Here is an 11249-nt window from a genome sequence, read left to right as displayed (position 1 = left end):
AGCCTGTCAACACACACACACACACACACACACACACACACACACACACACACACACACACACACACACACACACACACACACACACACACCTTAAACAAATGTGTTTTTATGAGCACACAAAGAAATGACTCCCCTTGTTTCCAGCACAGACTGCATCACTTGCATAAAATTTAAGAATCTTTAAGATCCAAATAAAACACACAAACTGCTGTTCACAGGTTTCTTGTATTTTTTAAGGGCTGCACTCTTTCCTGAATTCAAATATTGAGGGTGCCTTTCACACACGACCGCTGTCAAGGCCTCTTTATATTTTTATTAATCACCATTTTATAGAAAAACACTGAAAACTTCCAGCATGAGAAACACGAGTTCAGAAATAATTTTCTGGTGTTATAGTTGCAGATTTTTAAAAGGATTTAAAGAAAGTTTGAAACTCCATAATCAGCCTTAAATCAGCAAAAATGCAGTTTATGAAAATAAGGAAGGCCAACAGTGCCAAACCGCACAGTTTCCTTCTGATATATTTTGGCTGCTTATGGCAGTAAAAGCACTAAAGGCTGGTAATGCTGCATGATGCAGAGATTTAAAGTGTCAAACTGGAATAAGTAAAATGATCAAAACTGAGAAAATTAAAAATTACAGTGATGAAACTCAAACAGAACTTTGCCAGACGGCTTATTATCTTATGCAAACGTGTTGATGACAAGAAAGAGGAAAAAACTCAAAGCATGCACGAATGACAGGACTGCAGAAATGAAGTGACCACATTTTCATATTCCAGGGAAGCGGTGAACCTCGGAGCCTCTCTGCAGTCTCCTCTCGGATTACCTGAAACCGTCCTCAATATTATTTTAACCGTCATTTTTCTGAATCAAATCGAGTTTCCATCCACACAACGAAGGTTAATGAAGGCGTGTTTATTGGTGCAGTTTGGCTGTTTTTGGGTGGCTGCAGACGACACCAGGTGAGCGTTTCACCTGTGAGCTTTGGTGCTTTCCAACAGTGAATTCATCCCTCGACTTCTTGTTGTCTATAAACATTTAAATGTTTATAGACAGCATTAATATACCATGTATGTAAAAAGTATTGAGCTTTTTTTTTTGTATTTTATATTAGTTTTTTTAATTTTATTTTTATATTATATTAGCAGGAAAATAAAGAAAATTTCCAAATTTTCCTGCCATATTTATGTCCAACCTCCCTCCGTGTTTTCATAAAACACATGAGCAGAATTTTTGTATCTTGAGTGGGTGTAAAATTAGCAAATATGATCTGAACCTGGGATCCCTGACACCAAACCTACACCCCAGCGCGCAGTGTCAAGTGTGTGTGTGTGTGTGTGTGTGTGTGTGTGTGTGTGTGTGTGTAGTTGTAGCTTTGCTCTTCTTACAAAACTACATAAAAAATGTACAACAATCAAGTCGCCCATGGAAACTGAAAGATGGAGCACGAGTGCCTTTGGAAATTTTTCTTCCCCCTCACTTCGCGGTTTGCCCTGTTAGCACAGCATCAGCATAGGTGTGTGCGTGTGTGCGTGCGTGTGTCTGCAGTGCTGCTGAGCAGGTCGGACACCTGGACCACAAAACCAATCAATCCCAGCCTGAGCCGCACGCACACACAGAGTTCAGAGGGCTCTGTCCATTACCTCCTTTTCTAATGGGATGAAGATGCAGGAAGTGATGACGACAATAATGAGTCAAGTTTTCTGAGGAGCTGCTGACTGTGCAGCATCCCTGCAGAGGAGCCCGGCACACGATACACTCAAAATGACTCCACTTCCACTTCTCTCTAAAAAAATCATATCTGAACAGAGAGAAAAGCATCATCAGATTTATGATCAAAGCTGCTGTTGTTAGTGGTACATGCTGAAAACCTTGGGGTGGCTGTGCGCCGCCACCTCTCTCCCTCTGCATTTATAATGCATGATCAGCGGGGGTTTAGTATACATGAGCAGCATGCTCATCTCCACACTGGAGCTCAGTCCCTCTCCACAAGGAGGAAGAGCGTGGGTGGATGGGTAAGGAGCCTCCTCCTCCTCCTCGTTTAGTCAGTCCTACGCTCGAGGCTGGCCTCGTCCTTCACCTCATGGTAACCTCGCATCATTAGGACGAATAAACCTACTCGAGATGAAGGTGGCGGCAGCTCCAGCCTTCAGCCCCGTGACATCCGTCTGACGCCCTCTCTACCACCCTCTCTGTTGGGTTTTATCTCCTGAGGACCGCGGCGGTCTGCTCAGGACAGTGGCGAGGTGTGAAAACCCCTTTGCTCATCTCTCAGCAACATAATCCCATCATTACAGCGTGCCGAGACCCAACACGGCCCAATTAGTCTAATCCCATCTCACTGTGGGCGCACATACACCTCCTGCTGCTGCTGCTCCCCCTAATATACATCTCAATCAGGTGCCCCTGCACACACACACACACACACACACACACACACACACACACACACACACACATATATGCATGCGTGCACGCACACACACATTCCAGTGCTTGCAGTCGTTTATCTTAATTAGTGATTCACTTCATGAGCTCCTGAGAAGAAGAAGAAGAAGAAGAAGAAGAAGAGGAGGAGGAAATATGGCAGTGCTGGGCACAGCTACAGCAGCTCTTAGTGACCAAAAAGACCCCCCCCCACCATCTCTTTCTCTTTGCTGTTGTCACAACAAAGCGGCAGCTGCTCACACGCATCAATGAAGCCACTGACAAGAAGACTAATTGCACAAAATGATGCGACTCTGTCAGAGTTTTTCAAGCTAAGTTAACATGGTGTCACTTTCTTTATATCACTGATGTACAACAGTGTCACCCCCACCCCCCTGCCTCCACCTCCTCCACCACATTACACGTCTCCGATTAGCACCGTGACAGCACAGGGTGGCGAATAAATGACAGTAAAACCAAAAGCACGCCGTTGTTATGAGGGGACGTATTCATTCTGCGCAGTAACGTGTGAAGACACCAGGTGAGCGTCCATGAACACTTTTTAAATGTGAGCTCCTCTCAGAAAGGAAACCCCCCCCCAGAGCTTTCCACCACATCTCAGGTGTCCCGAGGTCATGTGATGACACCTAAACTGCCTGTGCTGATTAAACACAAACACGTCCGTGAATGCTACAGAATAAAAAGAACCTATGCAGCCTTGGTCTCTCTGCATCTCTTTACCTCCACACTTTCTCTCGCTCTGTATACATTTGCGTGACGCTTTACGTTTGCACTCCCATCTTTACCATGAAAACAGATCCAGTCTCGACGTGCGCGTTTGGATTCTGAGGCCGTCTTTCCTGTTTGTTTCAGCAATTTGTTCAGGTCGTCTGTGTGGGATGGAGGCCACAGAGCGAGGGAAGGTGAGGGTAGGACAAGACAAAAGTGAGAGGCAAAGAAGAAGAAAGAGGAGGAGGAGGAGGTGGTAGGTATGCCATAAAACATCCTCCATACTATGCTGATTCCCATGCTCTGAGGCGCCTGTGTATGAAATATCTCTCCATGCTGAGCAGTGATGTTTGCATTGGATTTTACTGGCTTCAGGTTAACCTGCACACATTATTGCACAGCCAGTTTAACTACCGCGTTACAAAGACTGACATTTTTATGAGAATTATTAAAGCTTTAAGCGCAGCTGCTTCCTGGTGATCAGATCTGCTTTCTCACTCCACCGCGTCTTAAAAAGATGTAGAATAAAACATAGACATGCATTCAAGGCCAAGTGCAGAAAGAAAGGAAGAAAAGAAGAAGCTGGAACATCATCTCTGTGTCCACTGATGCAGACACACACACACACACAAAAGAAATAAAATGACATAGTTCTCTTTGGCTTTTTAAATAAACCCTTAAAATATGTCCACAGTCTTCAGAGACTCAGCAGGAGCAAACAGCTGCTTGGACACAAACCATTTGGGGATGGACGGGGACATGTTGGACTAATGCGCTGGAAAACTAATCAATTAGCAGCAGCTCGGCTCTGACTTCCACTCAGCGGGGAAAACGAGCAGCGCTGCTGCCAAAGAGCTGCGAGGAAGAGAGGAAGACTGACGGCCAAGTACGAGGGGATCACATTTTACTGTCAGCCATTAATCAGTTAACACGACGATTACACGGAGGGGATAAAAACAGGAAGTGTGCATGACGGGAAGAAAAAAAATCATCTCCGAATCGGCGCAGATATCCCTCAGCATTAATTTTTTTGTGTGTCTAAGCTGATAAATTTGGGTGAAAATCTTCCTCAAAGCCGGCTGAGAGCTCTGCTGGAATTTATGTCTGCCCTTCCTGCTGGAAACAACAAATCAAAAAAGGTTATCAATTATTATTCCTGTTTTTATGATTTTCTAAGTCACACTGCTCAAGTGCGAGACAAACAAACTGCTTCCATCGGTGCACACAGCTTCAACTTTATAAAGCACGAAGCCTTTTATTCATTCAACATTATTTACTGATACTTTACAGATTAATTATAAGAGATTGAAATTGAAAAATACAGATTAAATAAATTCTCTTAGCTTCTGCTAATCCTCCTCAAACCTGTTTAATCTAATCGATCTGTTAAAAATGAATGAAGCCGTTATCAAAGGAGCTCCAGCAGAAAACACAGAGATCAAATTTTTCTCTTAAATTAAAATGACTGATGGTGTTTGTCCAAAAAAACAAAAATAGATTCACGTAACTACGATGTGAGAATTTGTTTTTGTTTTTCTGTTTTACATCATAATAAATTTTAAAGTCTGGATTTTTAGTCAAACACACACACAAAAAAAAATTCCCTAAAAAGGTCAGCCAGAAACTCATGCTGAGCATTTCCCTGTTTTATGGCTTCGAAATCCCCAAACAGAAAACAGTCGTGCTCTCAAAGCTGCAGAGATGTTAAAAATATTATTTTATCACTCAGACATTAAAATTACGAAGAAAAAATTACACAACAGCAGTTTAGTCGCTAAAAACTGAGTTCAGGCCGACTCTGCTCAGCTGTTATTATTACATCTAATTTACAAATCACTGATACAACAGTTTTACTATGAAATTAACAAGTAATATTCATGCATGATTAATAAAACACACACACACACACACACAGTAATGAATATTTGATGAAAGCCAAAACACGCAGAATCAGTCAGGAATTTGAGGGCGGGCCGAGCTCCTGGTACCGCGCACACACTCAGTTCAGTTTATTTATAAACAAACAGTCGCCTCCTTTATATTGCAGCCCTGCAATAATTACACTGATGAAACCACCGCAGCACCAAAACCTGCAGCTTCACCTGACCTCACCACGATCCCAGCCTCACGTGTGCGTCTGTGCATGAATAAATGAGTGTGTGGACCGAGCTCTGCGCGCGTGCGTGCGTGCGTGTGTGAGACAGCAGGTAGTAAAATGTTAATTGATGACAAGTGTTAGTTAAAGTGAGCTTAGGATACACGAGCAGGACTCAGCTTCTAATTTACTCTCCCTGCTCTGAGGAAGAGGAAGCAGCGGATAAAAAAAAAAAAATCACCCAGAAAAATTATTACACCAATTACAAAATTTAATTTTATACACAAACCCTCAGCTGCCAGAACATCCAGCTGCCTGCAGAGCAAACTGCATGCCGGCAGTGGTGTTTAAAATTCACTTAAATTAAAGAAGAAGTGCTTCCTGAACACAGCGCTGGTCCTGAAAAGGAGAAGACAAAACTGGGAAAAGCCCGGGCGAGTGCAAGTAGTGACAGGCTGTGTTTGAGCCTATTAGGAGTCCATACAGCCCAAAGACAGCGTGAAACAGTCATTATTTCAAACTCATCCAGCTATCAGTCACACACATGAATACACCACATGTTTGAACACTGGAACAGACAAAAAGATCTTTACCTGCAGATCCATGAGAAGAAGAGTGGCCTCTTAAAGGGGAAAAATCTCTAAAGACAAAGATGAGAGGGGGAGAAGAAGGAGGCGAGCCAAAGTTTGGTTGGCTTCCTGGTGCTCGTGGCTCCCCGTTAGGAACTCGAAGGGAGTGTTTGGCTCAGAGAGCGAGTAAATGAGGGGAACATGTTAGTACACCGAGTCTGAGAGAGTTTGGCTCCCAGCTACGCTCTGATTAATATCAGATCTCCCTCTCTCTTCGCCTGCCTCTTGACAATCTTGTCACATCTGGCTGACAAATCCTCACAAGCCTTTTGGTGGCAGCGCAGAGCACAGGGTGGCTGCTGTGTGTGTCTGTGTGTGTGTGTTGGGGGGGTAAGAAGGGGCCATGAGGGGCGGATCACAGCTCAAGGAGACGCTGAAGGGGGTAAAAGGCTGGAGCAGATACCCCCACCCGCACCTCGTCCTCTCACGGATGGGCCATCATGAAGCTAATGAAGCTGATGAGGCTGTAACACACACACACACACACACACACACACACACACACACACACACACACACACACACACACACACACGCACACACACACAAAGCGAAGTGCAGCTCTATAAAACTGAGCCGGGGCACTCGCTGTGAATCGTTTTCTGTTGCCCTGCAGCGCTGAGGAGAACAGAGACACCCGCAGAAAGCAGTGGAGGTAAAGATGGAAACAAAGATGGAAAGAGTGAGATAGCAGCTGGAATAAAGACGGAGGACGAGAGTGTGTGAAAGGAAAAGTCACCGAGGGCCGATCGACTCACATTCCTGCCTCACACAAATAAATCTAAATCACTTCCATGGAGTAATGGCCTCTCACTCATCAGGAAAGCAACCTGTTAGAGGAACACAGCGTGTGTGGAAGCAAACACACACACACACAATAAAACAATAGCTGATTGCAATTTACTAAATCCATTTTTATGATTTTTATTCGTCTTCTAATTTTTTTTTTATTCTGTTGTAAAATAAAAGAACGTCACATTTAACCTGCACCTATAAATCACTTTTACACACCTTATGCACCTCGGTGCATTTTTATTAATCTGGTTATTATTGATTATATCTTTAAGATGATTTATGTCAATGCCTTTTAAAAATGTAAAACAGTTCAGTAACAGTGAGTAATAATCAGTGAGCTGATTATTTTCCACACATACTGTTGTGGAAGGGAAACCGCAGCCTGTTTCGATGCTCCGCTCCGACGTGTTCGGATCTAACTGGGAATAAACCCACGCTGTTTCTCCTTTAAACTGTTTACACACACACACACACACACAGGCTGCTACCAACACCGCTGCCGCCGCCACACAGACGGCTCAGCTAATTGTTACATTATGGCTGCAACAAAACATTAGGCGGCTCTTAAATTACATTCCAATAGGCTGCGGCCGGGAGGACCCGGCAGGCTGCGAGAGGCCGCTCTGCAAACAGACCTACAGACGGGCCCAGGTAAAGTCCTCCAGGAGCTCATCTTTCAGGGCGCAATAACTGTGCGGGTAAGAGAGTACCTCACAGTAACAGAAAAGAAAAAGGAAAGTGCTGAATGTTATCTAAGAGGATGGAACAGAGAACAAAAGAAGTGAACCTCGTTTTATGGAGAACCTGACTCGTCTGGATTGTTTTTCTTTTTGGGAGTTGTCTTTGGATTCTTGGATGGTGACCGGATTTTAATGTCTGCATCGGTCACAGAAGGATTTCAGTGTGAGTCAAAGATGCAGTCGTGCCAAGAAAGAAAAGTTTCACAAACTTTAAATCATCTTTATATCAAAGTACTCCCAGTTTCAGGCTCCGTCTCTTCTCGTACAGCTGCTTGAGTTTGAGGACTTTTTAAAGGAGGAAAAAAAAGGAGTGTAAAAATAAAAGGTTTTCTTTACTTTGAAGTAATGAATCACTTTAAAAAAAAAAAAAAAAAGGACTTTCAGATGCATTACTTCAAAATTTCAGTCCGTACACAACCCGTGCAGTTCACCGTGTGACAACTTTGAGCAACAACTCGAAGCACATGTTCACAGAAATCTGGGCTCGCTGAGATGAATAAGAGCTGATGAGCACGTTTCTGTGTTTGTCAGTAATAAACATGCACGTATTCACTCAGGATACGCTGAACGTCTTTATCCAACAAACTAACAGCCTGCCTTCTCTCGCCTGTCACCCAAATCTACACAACTCCATCAGCTCGTCTTTGTTAAACGCGTCCTGATGATGTGTGAGTCGAGCCGCGGCAGACGGAGGATAGCGGCGAAACGCTCTTACCTCAGCCATTGTCATTTAGTCGGATGTTTCCAGGGATACCGCGGAGTTTGCCATTCCCTGCGAGTCCCACAAAACAACTGCCTCCAACTCTCCTGTCCACACAAGTACTAACGCGAAAGAGCCATCACACCCAGCAGCGTCTCCTTCAACAGCAGACACACATGTGCTCTTCTTCCCTCTCTGACACACACACACACACACACACACACACACACACACACACACACACACACACACACACACACACACACACACACAGAGCCGCCACCACTCCAACAAAAAAAGAGAAGAAGTCACTATGCTTTTACTCTCACTGCACACACACAGACACACACGCCTCCTCTGCTTTCTCTCCTCTAATGCTGGACTGGCTCTAAACTACTCAAGATGTTCAGTGTATGTGTGTGTGTGTGTGTGTGTGTGTGTTTTGAAACTGGGCACAGGGGATTGGAATGAGATCCTCCCACTCGGCATTCTCACCTCAGGAGCTGCCTGCTCCCTCCCTATCCTGCACACACACACACACACACACACACACACACACACACACAGAGGTGTGCATGCCTTTCTTTCACGTGTGCACACACACACACACACACACACATACATGCCTCCCCCCTCAGAGTCACAGGGCAGTCCCCTCACAGCTGGCTGGAAGAGGGCATGACACTCATCTTTCACAGAGATTTGATCAAAAGGAATCACAAAGGCTGGAGGCTCTCCTAATGCAGTCAGGGGAGACTCTCCCTTTCTCCCCTCTCTCTCTCTCCATCTGAGTAATGCCCTAAATCAACGCTGCCCCTCTCGCTGCACACAGCCCAGTGTGTGTGTCTGGATTCACCTTAACACAGCTCTGTGAACAGCCTCCATAACAAGTTATGCCTTGTGCCGTCAGGAATGTGTAAGTGTCTGTGTCGAGTGTTTCTCAGGAAGAGGGGGACTTCACACACGACAAAAGCTGAATCTGTTATCAGGAGGAGGACGTGCACCCCGCGGTGCGCGCAACCCACTTTTTTGGGACTGTTGAGCAACCGACTTTTTTTTTTTTTTTTTTTTTTAAATTAGATCCTGATTTTCACCAAATTTGCTGTGCAATAACAAAAATAAATACATTTGATACTGTTACATAAGCTTTGTCTAAAAATGTGAAAGGTGGGCAGGTCCGCACATTTGTCACTCAGGAGATTCAGATTTAAAATCTGTGTGAAAACACAGAGAGACATTTATGGGACGGTGCACTGAAACTGGGGCCATATCTGCAGGTTTATTTGGGCTGCAGTCGACTGGAAATGAGCCCCCCCCCCTCCCCGCTGAGCCGCTGGTCCACTTTACATGGGGCCAAACGTCAGGTGGGTCCACAGGTGGGTCATCCCCCACAGAATTTAGGAACATTTTTCTTTAAATCTCCATTAAACCATCAGCCAAAGTATAAAACATAATAAAAACATTACACATGATACAAGTTGGGTGAAACAAGTACACATGAAATACACATGAAATACACATGAAATACACATGAAAGCTGGGGAAGGAAGAGCTACGGATTCATTATTCGGGATATTCTGCTTTATGAATAAACATAAAGGAGGTTTTATGTAAGGGTGGAAATAAATTTGGGAGGTAGTCCGAGGATTCTCCTGCTTACAATTTAGGATTTTTTCTTTCCATTGATACACAACCTACTGTTACTGTAGCAGCACTGTGATTACTGCGGTGATCGCAAATCAACCAAAACACATTTTGTTAATCTCTCACACACACACACGACTCTGAAAGTAATTAATACAAATTAATTCTTTTTTCCTTTTTCATCCATAAAGCAGCAACGAAGCAGCAAACTGTCGACTTTCTCCTTAAATAATCTGTTATGAAACTACCTGCAAGAACCTCTGATGAGTTAATAGATTCTATTAAATCCAGATAACAGAGGCAGACACTCACAGGTGAAATGCTCACCTGGTCTCATCCCTGCATGTAAATGAAGCTGGAAAAAAGTCACACTACACTAATGAATACTCTTTGTTGATCCAGTGGAAACTGCAGCTGATCTAACGGCGGTACGGGTCAGCAGCAGGGACCCAACACCCCCACCAAGAAACACTCCCATCCTTACAGATCCCTCTCATGTGACATGGCGATGATGATGATGATGCATGATTTCTGCACTGACAGTGAGAGAATATCTGAGCTGAACAACACACGTTTTCACCTGAAGTTTCACACAGTATTCATACAGCTGATGATTATTTTCATTATTGGTAAGTAAACGATCTTCTTGGTAGTTTGCTTCTGATAAACTGAAAATGTGGGGTTGAGTGTTTGACCCAGATTTTCAGTTTTGTTATTTGACCTTGATTGATGTGCTCAGCCACGGGTCCACCTCAGAAGAGGCTGATGTCAGGTGTGTCGTGGTATGTGTGCCACATCTGGACCACAAATTAACCAAAGCTCCAGAATTCCTGCTCATCGGACTACAGTTTGAATACTGATGTGGACGTACCACAACTCTGCAGTGAAATCTTTAAAAAAAACACTGGAAAAAGGCTTTTAAAGCGCTGACACCGCACACACGCTGACAGACTGAAGCAGCGAGAAATTCGACAAGTGATGTGTGAGTAACTTTGCTCCTTTCAGCTTTGGCCTTTTTTCTTTCCCCTCCTTCCCCTCCTCCTCTTCCTCCTCTCTGCATCAGAGGGAACGCTCTGCTGATTTTAGCCATTAGAGGCATCTGCTAATCCACAAATTACACAGCAAGTTTAAACAGGCACACCTGGTCTGCTCTACCTGTGCAGAGACAGAGGGAGGGAGCCGAGTGGGGGATGCCACCAACTGACAGGTTTGAAATTGAAAGCTGAGAGAATGACTTTCATTCTTTTCCTTGTTTAAAGGGTTAATTCACGCAGAGAGCATCAGCGAAGCAGCTCTGGATAAACTGATGTCATTCTCCTTGAATAATCTCATTTTCTTTCTTCTGACCCTCTGAAGGGGGGGGGGGGGGGGTATACTGCCTTGCTCAAAGGTAGCTCAGCTGCAGTGCTGTAGGGAAAGAAGAGTTTTACTCATCCACTTTCCCCACCCACATTCTTCCAGTGAGGAACTCAACCTGACGCCCCTC

At 44.3% G+C, this 11249-nt stretch overlaps 1 protein-coding gene across 2 annotated transcripts in view; it reads right to left on the bottom strand.

Moving 5' to 3' along the window:
- Positions 1 to 8504, bottom strand: part of bnc1 (basonuclin zinc finger protein 1) — a 20730-nt gene extending 12226 nt beyond the window's left edge. The window contains exons 1-2 of one of the 2 annotated variants that reach the window (XM_030724200.1): positions 8135 to 8504; positions 1 to 3 (exon numbers count right to left, since the gene is read on the bottom strand). The exon at positions 1 to 3 is cut by the window's left edge and continues 100 nt beyond it. In XM_030724200.1, coding sequence (XP_030580060.1) covers positions 1 to 3; positions 8135 to 8149 — 18 coding nt within the window. In that variant the 5' untranslated portion in view covers positions 8150 to 8504. Of the gene's footprint in view, positions 4 to 5848; positions 6211 to 8134 lie in introns of those variants that run through there. The other variant, XM_030724201.1, reaches the window with a different exon arrangement.
- Positions 8505 to 11249: the final 2745 nt, after the last annotated feature.

The sequence above is a fragment of the Archocentrus centrarchus genome, unplaced genomic scaffold, assembly GCF_007364275.1.
Source record: "Archocentrus centrarchus isolate MPI-CPG fArcCen1 unplaced genomic scaffold, fArcCen1 scaffold_32_ctg1, whole genome shotgun sequence".
Taxonomy (NCBI): Eukaryota; Metazoa; Chordata; class Actinopteri; order Cichliformes; family Cichlidae; genus Archocentrus; species Archocentrus centrarchus.
This window is presented reverse-complemented; position numbering and strand designations above follow the sequence as displayed.